Source organism: Rhinoderma darwinii, chromosome 1 (assembly GCF_050947455.1).
Source record: "Rhinoderma darwinii isolate aRhiDar2 chromosome 1, aRhiDar2.hap1, whole genome shotgun sequence".
NCBI classification, from domain to species: domain Eukaryota; kingdom Metazoa; phylum Chordata; class Amphibia; order Anura; family Rhinodermatidae; genus Rhinoderma; species Rhinoderma darwinii.
In genome coordinates, this window is record NC_134687.1 from 450,335,859 (window position 1) to 450,351,657 (window position 15,799).

The following is a 15,799-nucleotide window of genomic DNA, read 5'->3' on the forward strand; positions in this document are numbered from 1 at the left end:
TGGGATCTGATTCATTTTGGGTCTTGTCTGAGTTTGATATAATTTAGGGGTCTGGGTTCTCAATTTGTTTAGGGGTCTGGTCTGGGGTCTGATAAATTTACAAGGTCCGGTCTCAGGTCTGAACTAATTTAGGGGTCTGGATTTAATAAAGGGTCTGGTCTGGGGTCTGATTCATTAAGGGGTTCTGGTCTGGGGTTTGAATTAATTTAGGGGTTTGGTCTCGGGTCTGAATTAATTTAGGGGTCTTGTCTGGGGTCTGAATTTATACCTGGTTCTGTCAAATGGGTTGTTGAAATAGCAGCTGGATTGCAGAACGAGGGATAAGCAGGATCCAAACCTGATAAGGGTATATTGAATCTGTGTCCTCAAAATGCGAATACAATTGAATAAAAGAAGTGGCATGGGCAGGTACAAGGAAGCCCTAGGTTACCTGACTCACCAATTCGTGGCGATAGCCTTTTTTTCGCTAGACAAGCCAGTGAAATAACATTCTCCATGGGAACGAGGACAGGTGAGGTTCAGGGGCACTTAATATATGTGTCGTTGTTTTTGTGGATACTATGTTTGACACTATTTCTGTGTTCACCTAAACCGAGATTAATTCTAATATTGTATTTCTAAACTGACCTTAGTTCTGGTACCGTATTTATTTACTGTGTTTGATTCTGGTACTGTAATTATAAACTGATCTTGGTTCTTGTGGGAAAAAAAAGTGGTAAACTTTTCCCAACTCTCCCAGTGAACACTTTAATGGACTGTGCTCTCCTATGACGCTAAATGTGCACATACTGGTGTATAATGGATATGTATAATATAGTGAGTGCGGAATGTAAAGAAATCCACATGAGACTTGCCTGTCAGGGGATACATGCAGCTGTTTGTTCAGAAACTCGCACAATATCTTAGAGTAGTTTTCATTCCGTGGACCACCAGTCTTTCCAATGCTTTGCAGACTGCACAGGCAACAGGGATCTTTTGTCCCCGCAAAAGTCATTTGTTGATCAGGGTGAATAATCACTGCAAAGTTCTATAGAAGACACAAACAATATACTGGAAGTTAGTATAGAACTATGCAGCAGTACACAACTAAAATTGACCATACACAGCCACATATACAGCCTATTCAAAATATTAAGCATAAATTGAGACAATTAAAGGAGTTTGCCGGAAAATTAAACATTAAGAGCCTATCCTTAGAGAAGGCCATTAATGTTTGATCAATGGGGGTCTGAACTCTTGGACCCCCGAACAGCACAATCAAGGGGCCTCCTCATTGTTAACACAGACACAGCTGCTCCTCTGTAGAGGCAGCTTTGCCTGGTACGGCAGCTCGTCCAATTCACTGGAATGGGACTGGGCTGCAGTACCAGACACAGCCATCTGTATAGTCTAGTGTCACGATCTAGGGGTATGTGGTCCCACTAGGCCACTCTGCCATAGCGGAGTGGCAGCTAGCCAAGTCACAGTCTATACAACGTTAACACAAGGGTAACTGAGATAGTCCAGACAGTAGCAGAGACTTTGGCACAGATGGGACTTGACCTGGCAGGTAGTGCCAGACGTGGCAGATGACACCAGACGTGGTGTGTGATAGGATGAGTGGCAGGTGACACCAGACGTGGTGTAGAACAGCAGGCGTAGCAGATGACACCAGACGTAGTGTATAACAGCAGGCGTAGCGGATGACACCAGACGTGGTGTATAACAGCAGGCATAGCAGATGACACAACGCGACTCCAACACTAGAAAAGGATCAGGAACAAACAGCACAGAATACAGGTAGCAGGGCATGGGAAAACTGGGAACAGGATACGACTAAGGAACCATTTGCAAGACTAACATGGGAATACACTACAACGCTCAGGCAAGGAGTGAGAAGGCAGGGTCCTTCTTATAGTCCAGGGTGATCTAGGAATAATTAATTAAATATGCACATGCTGGCACTTTAGGGCCAGGAACGGGCACATGCGTGTCCCCTAGAAGAAACTACAGGGCAGAGCGACCAGATGTGCTGACGTCTCCGGGGAAGAAAACATTGGCCACAGGAGAGAGGTCTGCGGTCGCGGACGTCAGCAGGTAAGGGGAGACAGCGGTCTGCGACCGCGGCCATTACGGCACCCCCCCTTACGCCCCCTCTTCTTGGGTCCAGAGCAAGAGAGGAATTTTTTAACGAGGGTAGGGACATTAAGGTTCTCTTCTGGTTCCCAGGACCTCTCCTCAGGCCCAACCCCTCTCCAGTCCACCAAATAGAAAGTCCTTCCTCCTACCCTCTTGCAGTCTAGGATCTTCTTCACCTCAAACACATCAGATGAGCCTCTGGGAGCAACTGCAAGACTAGGAGTTTTACTGTAGCATTTCAGAACCACAGGTTTCAGGAAGGACACATGCAAGGAGTTGGGGATTCTGAGGGTAGGAGGCAGACGAAGCTTATAGGAGACAGGGTTTATCTGTTGTAGGATATCAAATGGTCCGAGGAACCTGGGAGCAAATTTGTATGAGGGCACCTTCAAATGACTGTTCCTTGAGGATAGCCAGATCTTGACTCCAGGGGAGAACTGAGGAGGAACTTTTCTTCTTTTATTGGCATGCTTTTTCATGCTGTCCACTGCCTGGAGGATCGCAGACTTAGTTTGCTGCCAGATGTGAATAAAAGTCCCAAATTAAGAATTTGCTGCTGGTACCGGAGTCATGGCTGGCACAGGGAGAGGAACTCGAGGATGCTGGCTGTACACAATGTAGAAAGGAGACAAGGCAGTAGACTCACTTGTGTGATTGTTGTATGAGAATTCCGCCCAAGGCAGAAGTTGTACCCAATTGTCGTGTTGGGCGGAAATAAAATGAAGAAGATAATTCTCTAAAATTTGATTGGTCCTCTCCACTTGACCATTGGACTGTGGGTGATAGGCAGAAGAGAAGTCCAGTTTTACGTCTATCAGGTTGCACAGAGCTCTCCAGAACTTGGATGTAAACTGTACACCCTGGTCCGAGATAATGTGCAGGGGAAGTTCGTGCAGACGGAAGATGTGCAGAATAAACAGATTTGCCAGACGAGGAGCCGACGTGAGACCAGTCAACAGAATAAAAGGTGCCATTTTAGAGAACCGATCCACTACTACCCAGATCGTAGTACATCCAGCTGAGGGAGGAAGGTCAGTGATAAAATCCATAGCGATATGCTTTCAAGGAGCATCAGCAACAGGCAGGGGTAGTAGCAGACCAGCAGATTTGGAGAAGGTTCGAGGCACAGTTCATACATGAGGAGACATGGTCTGCAACATCTCCAGGCAGAGTAGGCGACCAATAGTGATGCACTATCAAGTCCTGTGTCTTACGGACACCAGAGTGCCCAGCCAGTTTAGAGTTGTGTCTCCAGCGGAGAAATTTTTTTCCAGGAGGAATGTCTCTAATTTGCAGAGGGTTAGCGGCAATAATTCTAGAAGGATCTATGATGTATTGAGGAGTTTTCTCAGAGTCATTGGTTTCAAACGAGCTAGACAGGGCGTCAGTCTTCACATTCTTGTCTGCAGGACGGAAGTGAAGCAAAAACTGAAATCGGGCAAAAAACAACGACCATCTGGCTTGGCGTGGATTTAATCGTTGAGCCCACTGTAGATACGGGAGGTTCTTGTGGTCAGTATAGATGATAATAGGATGGACAGCACCCTCTAGCAAGTGTCTCCACTCCTCTAAGTCCAACTTGACGGCCAGAAATTCCCGATCCCCAATGGAATAGTTTCGTTCTGCTGGAGAGAATAATTTTGATAAGAAGCCACAAGCCACCATCTTGCCTTTAGAGTTCTTTTGGCATAGTAGTGCTCCCGCACATATGGAAGACGCGTCCACCTCCGCAAAGAACTGCCGAGAAGCATCAGGGTGATAGAGAACGGAGGCTGAGATGAAAGCGCTCTTGAGTTTAATATAAACGCTGATTCTGCCTAGAGAGGCCAAACCTTGGCGTTCACCCCTTCTTGGTGAGGGCCGAGATTGGGGCAGTCAGAGACGAGAATTTCCGAAAAAATTTCAGGTAGAACGCTGTATGGACCGCAGGCCCTGTGGACGTGGCCATTCTTTGATGGATTTCACCTTCTCTGGGTCCATCTTGATACGATGTAGCCCAGGAAGGGCAGAGAGCTCTTCTAGAACACACACTCCTCGATTTTAGCTTATAGACGATTCCCCCTTAACCGCGACAGAACTTGGCGAACATGCCTCCGATGTGTTATCAAATCAGGTGAGTAGATCAGATGTCGTTCAGATAGACCACCACACACACATACAAAAAGTCCTGGAAAATGTCATTTACAAACTCCTGGAACACAGCTGGAGCGTTATATAGACCAAAGGGTATCACAAGATATTTGTAGTGGCCGTCTCGGGTGTTAAATGTAGATTTCCACTCGTCACCTTTGCGGATACGGATCAAGTTATGAGCTCCGCGTAGATCCAGCTTTGTGAACACCTTGGCCCCACGAATTCTATCGAAAAGTTCTGAAATGAGCGGCAGGGGATACTTATTCTTGATCGTAATTTGGTTCAGACGCTGGTAGTCAATACATGGATAAAGAGATCCGTCCTTCCTCACGAATAAGAAGAATCCGGCTCCGCCTGGGGAGGAAGACTTCGGGATGAATCCTCTCTCTCGAGGTTCTCCTTAACGTAGGCAGACATGGCTAGGATCTCTGTCAGGAATAGAGGATAAATTCACCCTCGAGGTGGTGAGGCATCAGGAAGTAACTCAACAGGGCAGTCGTAGATGCGATGAGGGGGAAGAGTCTCTGCTTCCTTCCTACTGAAGACGACCGCAAAACTAGCATAATGAGACGGTAGATCGGAGAGTTACTGAGGCAGTGGAGGCAAAACAGGACGAACCTGTGGCAGGCAGCGGCTAAGGCATCTGGGCCCCCATTGGAGGACCTCTCCAGAACTCCAGTTGAGAACCTGAGAGTGTAGATGAAGCCAAGGCAGGCCCAGCAGAACAGGGTAGAACGAGGAAGGTGATCTGTTCCGAGCGAAGAATTCCGATTTGTAATGTCAGTGGTTTAGTGCCGGACACAATAGGATCAGGCAATGGTAGTCCATTTCTTAGAGGCAACCGCCAGGGGTCTCTCCAGAAGAAATATGGGTAGAGGTAGGCGATCCACCAGATCCTGCATGATGTATTTTGCAGCTGCTCCGGAATCTAGATAGGCAGAGGAGGAGTGTGATGTCTCTCCAGAGATGATGGTCACAGTAATAGATAACTTGGGAGAGGTTTTGACGTTTGGCGTCGTCCCACGTAGGGTTGCCTCTCCAACCAATCCTAGATACTGAAGTTTCCTGGCTTTTGTGGACATTGGCACACGAAATGGCCTTTAAGGCAGCAATACAGACACAGGCTACAGAAGAGCATCTGCGTTTCTCCTGCTCGGACAATTTGATTCTGTCTGCCTGCATAGGTTCTTCAGGTAGAGTAACAGGAGGAGGCAATAGTGATCTCTGGAACGAGGGTGCCAGTCTGTGGAAACGTCTCTCCCGCCGAACTTCCTGAGCACGTTCCTGGATCCTCATGTCGACTCGGGTAGCCAACAGGATAAGAGCATCCAGGGTAGGAGGAAGATCTTGGGCTGCTAGCTCGTCTTTGATGTGCGAGGACAGTCCCTGCCAAAAGATTGCCACCAATGCCTTATTGTTCCATGCCAACTCTGCTGCCACTGTACAGAAAGAGATCGAATACTCTCCTACCATGGACCCTCCTTGCTTGAGGGTTAGCAGAGTGGCCACTGCAGTGGATGTTCGACCCGGCTCCTCGAACACAGTACGAAAAGTCTCTAGGAATAACACCAGGTCTGAGAATTCAGGGCCCTCTCGTTCCAAGATGGGGTTTGCCCATGCCTGGGCCTTGCCAGCGAGAAGGGAAACGATTAACGCTACGGTCTGCGGTCGCGGCCGTCAACATTTAAGGGGAGGCGGCAGCCGTTACATCTAGTTGCTATGCCTGTGTAAACAATGAAGGGAGCCCTTTATTGTGCTGATCGGCTTAAACATCAATCTTTAGGTACCAGCAAACCCCTTTAAGCACTAGTTTTACAACATGTTCCTATTAAAGGAGTAGTCCAATTTTTGTTTTCTTTGTCATTTATTTGTAGAATAGGAAATTATACAGTTTTCTAATATACATATATTATAAATTCTGCTCACATACCTTGGTTATATCAGTGCAGTAGGCCCCTGTCTCTTCACAGTAGAGTGGTATAGCCCAAAGATTAGTCCTGTGTAATGCATCCACAGGCTAACCGAATATGGATAAACATGGCGTCAGTCATGTGACCCCCCCCAAACAAAAACCACACACATCATGTGACCCCTAACATTCAGTTAGCAATAGGGTTACATGACATACATGTGTTGGGGCCACATAGAGGACACATCCATGGACTAAATGAATAGGCCTAATGGTAGAGTAATGATGAACAGCTACTTCACTGTGTGTGTCTCTAGATGATTTATAGAATGGCAGCCTGTCTCTATGTTATGTTATTAACCCCTTAATGACCAGGCCAATTTGCACGTTAACCCCTTCCCGACATCCGCCGTATATATACGGCGCTGCCGGGAAGGTGTTCCCGCAAAGCGCAGTACAGTTATGGCGCGATGATGGTGCGGGCTCAGAAGCAGAGCCGGCACCATCACCGCGGGGTGACAGCTGTATTATACAGCTGCACCCTTCTGTAACTGCCAGGACCGGAGCTATTCTCCGATCCGGCTGATTAACCCCTCAGATGCTGCGCTCAATATTCACCCGACCGGCAACCCAGTGACGCAATCGCTGGGTTGCTGTGGCAATCGGACGCCATAAAATGGCGTCCGAGTCTGCCTTGTACGGGAGCCGATGAGGACCCGCCTGCGGCGTGTCCTCATAGGCTTGCTGTCAGTGAATAACTGACAGCGCTAATACACTGCACTACATATGTAGTGCAGTGTATTAGAGTAGCGATCGGGGCATCAGACCCTCATGTCCCCTAGTGTCCCCTAGTGGGACAAGTCAGAAAAGTAAAAAAAAGATAATAAAAATGTGGTAAAACAATAAAAACACACACATTTCAAATAAAAATAAAGCTAAACTGACTTTTTTCCCATAGTAAGTCTTTTATTATGGGGAAAAACGTAAAAATTAAACAAACTATACATAATTGGTATTGCCAATAATAAAAACGGCAATCCGTCTTGCAAAAAATAATCCCTGACACCGCTTTGTGCACGCAAAAATAAAAAAGTTATGGGTCTTAGAATATGGCGACACAGAAAACAAATGATTTTATAAAAAAAGTGATTTTATTGTGCAAAAGCCGCAATACATAAAAAAAACTATACATAATTGGTATCGCCGCGTACGTAATGACCCAAACTACAAAACAATTATGTAATTTATCCCGCACGGTGAATGCCGTAAAAAAAAAAACATGAAAAACAACGCCAGAATATTTGTTTTTAGGTCACATCTCCTTCCAAAAAATGCAATAAAAAGTGATCAAATAGTCACATTTACTCCAAAATAGTACTAATAAATAAGGACAATCCGTCCCGCAAAAAATAATCCCTGACACCGCTTTGTACACACAAAAATAAAATGTTATGGGTCTTAGAATATGTCGACACTGAAAACAAATAATTTTATAAAAAAAGTGATTTTATTGTGCAAAAGCTACAATACAAAAAAAAAACTATATAAATTTGGTATCGCCGTAATCGTATCGACCCACAGAATAAAGCTAACATGTAATTTAGGGCGCACTGTGGATGCGGAAAAAAAACCCAATAAAAAACTATTCCAGAATTGCTTGTTTTTGGTAATTTCCTTTATCAAAAAATGAAATAAAAAGTGATCAAAAAGTCATATGTGTTCTAAAATGGTACCAATAAAATCTACAGCCCGTCTCGCAAAAAACAAGCCCACACACCGCTCAATCAACTGAAAAATAAAAAAGTTATGGCACTAGTAATGCGGTGATGAAAAAACATCTCAATGCCCAGGCGGAACATTCCTTCAGTTTCAGGGCCATAGTATTTAGGAACTAGGAAGGGAAGGGACACAGCACATCCGCTGGAAGCGAGGGTGCACGTATTATACCAGCGCAAAACTTTCCCAGCAATATTTCCCAAACTACGAAGGAGAAAAAGTCCCCAAAAGGTGCAGAGCGTTACAGAAGGGGGATAAGAAAGAAAACCGTTTATCAGTGTGACACCGGCCTGCGCATAACGGATCGCTTCACATCGTAACACACATCTATGGATAATTGTATTATTTACCCCATTATTATACCCTCTTATTATGCCCTGATGTACTTCACACAGAAAACATATGCCCCACATTATAAACTGAAATACCAGCAAAACCCCAAACAGAAAAACTACCAAGCAAAATCCATGCTCAAAATGGCGGTCTTTCCCTTCTTAGCCCTACAGTGAGCCCAAACAGCAATTTATGGCCACAAGTAAAGCATTACCATACCCGGGAGAACCCACTTAAGTAGGCTCTGTCACCAGATTTTGCAACCCCTATCTGCTATTGCAGCAGATAGGCGCTGCAATGTAGATTACAGTAACGTTTTTATTTTTAAAAAAAGAGCATTTTTGGCCAAGTTATGACCATTTTTGTATTTATGCAAATGAGGCTTGCAAAAGTACAAATGGGCGTGTTGAAAAGTAAAAGTACAACTGGGCGTGTATTATGTGCGTACATCGGGGCGTTTTTACTACTTTTACTAGCTGGGCGTTCTGACGAGAAGTATCATCCACTTCTCTTCAGAACGCCCAGCTTCTGGCAGTGCAGACACAGCCGTGTTCTCGAGAGATCACGCTGTGACGTCACTCACAGGTCCTGCATCGTGTCAGACGAGCAAGGACACATCGGCACCAGAGGCTACAGATGATTCTGCAGCAGCATCGGCGTTTGCAGGTAAGACGATGTAGCTACTTACCTGCTGATGCTGCTGCAGAATCAACTGTAGCCTCTGGTGCCGATGTGTCCTCGCTCGTCTGACACGATGCAGGACCTGTGAGTGACGTCACAGCGTGATCTCTCGAGAACACGGCTGTGTCTGCACTGCCAGAAGCTGGGCGTTCTGAAGAGAAGTGGATGATACTTCTCGTCAGAACGCCCAGCTAGTAAAAGAAGTAAAAACGCCCCGATGTACGCACATAATACACGCCCAGTTGTACTTTTACTTTTCAACACGCCCAGTTGTACTTTTGCAAGCCTCATTTGCATAAATACAAAAATGGTCATAACTTGGCCAAAAATGCTCGTTTTTAAAAAATAAAAACGTTACTGTTATCTACGTTGCAGCGCCTATCTGCTGCAATAGCAGATAGGGGTTGCAAAATCTGGTGACAGAGCCTCTTTAACAATTTATGGGGTAAGATTCTCTAGGGGCACAACATATTGTGCGGTGAATGGGCAGATCAGTGGAAAAATTTAAATTTTTTACTTTGCAGCATCCACTGCGTATTAATTTCTGAAAAACACCTGTGGAGTCTAAATTCTCACTACACCCCTTGATAAATGCCTTTAGGGGTGTAGTTTCTAAAACGGGGTCACTTTTGTTTGGTACATCAGGGGTTTTGCAAATGCAACATGGCGTCCGCAAACCATTCTAGCAAAATCTACGATAAAGATAAATACTGCTCCTTTTCTTCTGAATGCTCCCATATATGTAAACAGCGGATTATAACCACATATGGGGTGTTACCGTACTCGGAAGAAATTACTTTACAAATGTTGGCGGGCTTTTTCTTCTTTATTCCTTGTAAAAATGAAAAATGTTGATCTAAAACGACATCTTGTTGGGAAAAAATTATTTTTCATTTTCATGGCTTAATTCTAATTAATTCAGCAAAAACCCTTTGGGATCAAAATTTTCACTATACCCCTAGATGATTCCTCAAGGGGTGCAGTTTCCCAAATGGAGTCACTTTTGGGGTGTTTCCACTGTACTAGTACTACAGGGGCTCAGCAAATGTGACATGGCGCCCAGAAACTATTCCAAAATCCAAATGGTGCTCCTTCCATTCTGAGCCATACTGTGTGTCCAAACAGATGTTTGTGACCACATGTGGGGTATTGTTTTACTCGGGAGAAATTGCTTTACAAATGTTGCACTGCTTTTTCTCCTTCAGTCCTTGTGGAAATGAAAATAAAATACCTAAACTTACATTTTCTTTGAAAAAAATGTAGATTTTCATTTTTACGGCCTACTACCAATAAGTTCTGTAAAACACCTGTGGGGTCAAACTGCTCACTGTACCCCTAGATAATTTCCTCATGGGGTGTAGTATCCAAAATGGGGTCACTTGTTGGGGGTTTCCACTGTTTTGCCCCCTCTAGGGCTTTGCAAATGTGACATGGCCTCCGAAAACCATTCCTGCTAAATTTGAGTTCCAAAAGCCAAATAGCGCTCTTTCCCTTCTCAGCCTCGCCGTGTGTCCAAACAGCCGTTTATTACCACATGTGGGGTATTGTTTTACTCTGGAGAAATTGCTCTACAAATTTTATGGTGGTTTTTCTCCTTTAGTCCTTGTGAAAATGAAAAAAAATTAGCTAAACCTACATTTTATTTGAAAAAAATGTAGATTTTAATTTTCATGGCCTAGTTCCAATAATTTTTGCAAAAAAACTGGCGGGTCAAAATGCTTGCTACACCCCTAAATAAATTCCTCGAGGGGTGTAGTTTCCCAAATGGGGTCACTTTTGGGGGGTTTCCACTGTTTTGGCACCGCAAGACCTCTTCAAAGCTGACATGGTGCCTAAAATATATTCTAATAAAAAGGAGGCCCAAAATCCACTAGGTGCTCCTTTTGCTTCGGAGGCCGGTGCTTCAGTCCTGTAGCACGCTAGGGCCACATGTGGGATATTTCCTAAAACTGCAGAAGCTGGGCAATAAATATTGAGTTGCGTTTCTCTGGTAAGACCTTCTGTGGTACAAAAAAAATTGATTCAAAATGAACTTCTGGAAAAAAGTAATGAGCTTTGTAAATTTCACCTCTACTTTGCCTTAATTCCTGCGCAATTTCTAAAGGGTTAATAAACTTTCTAAATGCTGTTTTGAATACTTTGAGGGGTGCAGTTTTTAAAATGGGGTGACTTATTGGGGTTTCTAATATATAAGGACCTCAAAGCCACTTCACAACTGAACTGGTCCCTGTAAAAATAGCATTTTGAAATTTTCTTGAAAATGGGAGAAATTGCTGCTAAAGTTCTAAGCCTTGTAACGTCCTAGAAAAATAAAATGATGTTCAAAAAACTATGCTAAACTAAAGTAGACATATTGGTGATGTTAATTAGCAACATTTTTGTGTGGTATAACTGCCTGTCTTACAAGCAGATACATTTAAATTGAGAAAAATGCAAATTTTTGCAATTTTTCGCTAAATTTTGGTGTTTTTCACAATTAAATACTGAATATATCGGGCAAATTTTGCCAGTAACATAAAGTCCAATGTGTCACGAGAAAACAATCTCAGAATCGCTTGGATAGGTAAAAGCATTCCGGAGTTATTACCACATAAAGTGAAACATGTCAGATTTGAAAAATGAGGCTCTGTCAGGAAGGTCAAAAGTGGCCAAAGAGGGAAGGGGTTAATGACGAAGGATTATTTTTTTTGTTTTTTACGGTCACATTCCAAGAGTCGTAACTTTTTTTTTATTCCGTCAACATAGCCGCATAAGGGCTTGTTTTTTGCGGGACGAGTTGTATTTTGTAATTGCACAATTTTTAGATGCTTATAATATATCGATTAACTTTTATTAACTTTATTTTAGGAGAGAATTGAAAATAAGCAGCTATTCCAGCATTGATTTTCACGTTATAAATTTACGCCGTTTACTATGCAGCGTAAATAACATGTTAACTTCATTTTATGGGTCGGCACAATTAAGGAGATACCAAATATGTAAAGGTTTTCTATGTTTTCTATGTTTGCACAATAAAAACCCTTTTAGAAAAAAAATACTTGTTTTTGCATCGCCGCATTCCAAGAGCCGTAACTTGTATTTTTCCATCAATGTGGCCGTATGTGGGCTTGATTTTTGCGGGCCAAGGTGTCGTTTTCATTAGCACTATTTTGGGGGTACATAGAACTTATAGATTAACTTTTATTTGATTTTTTTATCGGGGGAATGGGAGAAAAGAGAGAATTTTGCTGTTGTTTTTTGCGTTTGTTTTTAACTCCGTTCATCCGGCGGTTTAATTAATGTGTTCATTTTATTGTTCAAGTCTTTACGATCGCATGAATACCGTGTATGTGTTATTTGTTTTGACACTTTTACTGAATAAAAGCACTTTTTGGGCAAAAAAAGTAGTTGTATTTTACTGAATAAGACTGGGCCCCAGTTGCCACACAGTGTTGACCGTGCTGGTCCCGCTCCCAACTGAAGCTGTGTCCGCAGCAGGGTTCAATGTTGGAGCGTTGCTCCAGCATTCACTGTGCCACGAGTAGCTCGGAGCAGGCAGGTGCGATGTAGTGACGTCATAGCGCCAGTCTGCACGAGTCACTCACAGCACACTGCAGAGGAGGAGAAGGATCCTCCACCCGTCGTGGGAACGGGGATAGGTAAGTAATTACAGTGAAGGAAATAAGTATTTGATCCCTTGCTGATTTTGTAAGTTTGCCCACTGTCAAAGACATGAACAGTCTCGAATTTTTAGGCTAGGTTAATTTTACCAGTGAGAGATAGATAATATAAAATAAAATAAAATAAAATCACATTGTCAAAATTATATATATTTATTTGCATTGTGCACAGAGAAATAAGTATTTGATCCCTTTGGCAAACAAGACTTAATACTTGGTGGCAAAACCCTTTTTGGCAAGAACAGCAGTCAGACGTTTTTTGTAGTTGATGATGAGGTTTGCACACATGTTAGATGGAATTTTGGCCCACTCCTCTTTGCAGATCATCTGTAAATCATTAAGATTTTGAGGCTGTCGCTTGGCAACTCGGATCTTCAGCTCCCTCCATAAGTTTTCGATGGGATTAAGGTCTGGAGACTGGCTAGGCCACTCCATGACCTTAATGTGCTTCTTTTTGAGCCACTCCTTTGTTGCCTTCGCTGTATGTTTCGGGTCATTGTCGTGCTGGAAGACCCAGCCACGAGCCATTTTTAATGTCCTGGTGGAGGGAAGGAGGTTGTCACTCAGGATTTGACGGTACATGGCTCCATCCATTCTCCCATTGATGCGGTGAAGTAGTCCTGTGCCCTTAGCAGAGAAACACCCCCAAAACATAATGTTTCCACCTCCATGCTTGACAGTGGGGACGGTGTTCTTTGGGTCATAGGCAGCATTTCTCTTCCTCCAAACACGGCGAGTTGAGTTAATGCCAAAGAGCTCAATTGTAGTCTCATCTGACCACAGCACCTTCTCCCAATCACTCTCAGAATCATCCAGATGTTCATTTGCAAACTTCAGACGGGCCTGTACATGTGCCTTCTTGAGCAGGGGGACCTTGCGGGCACTGCAGGATTTTAATCCATTACGGCGTAATGTGTTACCAATGGTTTTCTTGGTGATTGTGGTCCCAGCTGCCTTGAGATCATTAACAAGTTCCCCCCGTGTAGTTTTCGGCTGAGCTCTCACCTTCCTCAGGATCAAGGATACCCCACGAGGGGAGATTTTGCATGGAGCCCCAGATCGATGTCGATTGACAGTCATTTTGTATGTCTTCCATTTTCTTACTATTGCACCAACAGTTGTCTCCTTCTCACCCAGCGTCTTACTTATGGTTTTGTAGCCCATTCCAGCCTTGTGCAGGTCTATGATCTTGTCCCAGACATCCTTAGAAAGCTCTTTGGTCTTGCCCATGTTGTAGAGGTTAGAGTCAGACTGATTAATTGAGTCTGTGGACAGGAGTCTTTTATACAGGTGACCATGTAAGACAGCTGTCTTTAATGCAGGCACCAAGTTGATTTGGAGCGTGTAACTGATAAGGAGGAGGCTGAACTCTTAATGGTTGGTAGGGGATCAAATACTTATTTCTCTGTGCACAATGCAAATAAATATATATAATTTTGACAATGTGATTTTCTTTTTTTTTTTTTATATAATCTCTCTCTCACTGGTAAAATTAACCTAGCCTAAAAATTCTAGACTGTTCATGTCTTTGACAGTGGGAAAACTTACAAAATCAGCAAGGAATGAAATACTTATTTCCTTCACTGTATGTTATTATCTTACTATTAGGTACATACCTATGGGGGCATTATACTGGGTATGGGAGGGGGGCTCATATGGTAGCTGCTGAGGGGGCATTATACTGTATGGGGGCATTATACTGGGTGTGGGACAGCTAAGGGGGCATTATACTGTATGGGGTAGCTATGGGGGGCAATATACTGTGGGGGCAGCTATGGGGGGTATTAGACTGTGGGGGGCAGCTATGGTGGCATTATACTGTGGGGGCAGCTAAGGGGGCATTATACTGTGGTGGTCAGCTATGGGTGGCATTATACTGTGGTGGTCAGCTATGGGGGGCATTATACTGTGGTGGTCAGCTATGGGGGGCATTATACGGTGCGGAGGGCAGCTATGGGGGCATTATACTGTGTGGGGGCAGCTATGGGGGGCATTATACTGTGTGGGGGCAGCTATGGTGAAGCATTATACTGTGTGGGGGGCAGCTTTGGGGGGAATTATACTGTGTGGTGGCATTATACTGTGGGGGCAGCTATGGGGGAATTCATGGGGTCTGTCGGGCAAGGCAGCTGGGCATAGGCATGCGCAGGGGTCTGGTGGTGTTGGGGAGGGGTAGGGGGGTCCATCTTGCACCAGGGCCCATGAGCCTTTAACTACGCCCCTGCGTGGGTGGTAGGTCACATGACTAACCTCTTGGTGATATTTAGGCCATTTTTATCCAAAAGATGCATTTCTATGGACTAATCTGTGGGCTGTACCATTTCTCCTTTAGATAGAGGCAACTGTACATGTATATGAAAGGTATGTAAGCAGAATTTTAAATACATGTATATTAGAAAACGGTATGATTTCCTGTTCTGCAAATAAACAAAAAAAAAACTGGACAACCCCTTTAATCTAATACTTCCATTGTCTCATTGTTGAAAGTGTCAGCTATTGAAAATTGTCCCATATATTATGTTAGAATTTTCTTCTTCTGAAATTGCATATTATTTCCATCTACCAGCTGCAAGTTCTACTTCTTACCACTACTAGTGGCAAATACTTTCCATAGAAAGTCATGCAACAAAAATTACACCTCAAATAACCACACAATTCTAATAACAAAAAATACAATTGAGTACCCTTCAAGAATGGTGCGCCTATTGTTTTAGTCCACCAGAATAGCACTACTACATTCCTAATTTCCAAACAACAGGTATAACAACCCCTTTTGATCTGTATGAATATAACAAAATACTGAGAAGAACTGAGTTATTGCTTTTTAGTGATTTCTATTATTTTTCAATCCCATTTCTTACCTTAGCTGGGACATCCATGGCCTGTTCAAGTAGCTGGCAAAGGTCAGACATGAGGGTCTTGGGTATTGCACTCTGGCATACATTAGTGTGCAATGTGAATATAGGCATGATGATATAAGAGGACAATGAGAGATTCCGGATAATCTCTTTCCTATCAACAACATGACAATAAAACAATATTTCAAGTTCAGCCCTAACAAACATCCTGTCCACCACACCCAACTATTACTCATTTACTTACTTCCTTGTGATGAGCAAAATTACAGATAAAGACTGAGACTAAAGGCCGTTTTACACCGGCCGATTTTGGCCGATGCAACGAGCACCGA

General features: G+C 43.7%; 1 protein-coding gene across 1 annotated transcript in view; it reads right to left on the reverse strand.

Moving 5' to 3' along the window:
* LOC142657070 (macrophage migration inhibitory factor-like) overlaps positions 1 to 15,578 on the reverse strand; it is a 24,769-nt gene extending 9,191 nt beyond the window's left edge. The window contains exons 1-2 of the mRNA XM_075832123.1: positions 15,471 to 15,578; positions 855 to 1,027 (exon numbers count right to left, since the gene is read on the reverse strand). Of these exons, the coding sequence (XP_075688238.1) occupies positions 855 to 1,027; positions 15,471 to 15,578 (281 nt within the window). The remainder of the gene's footprint in view (positions 1 to 854; positions 1,028 to 15,470) is intronic.
* Between the last annotated feature and the right edge of the window lie 221 nt (positions 15,579 to 15,799).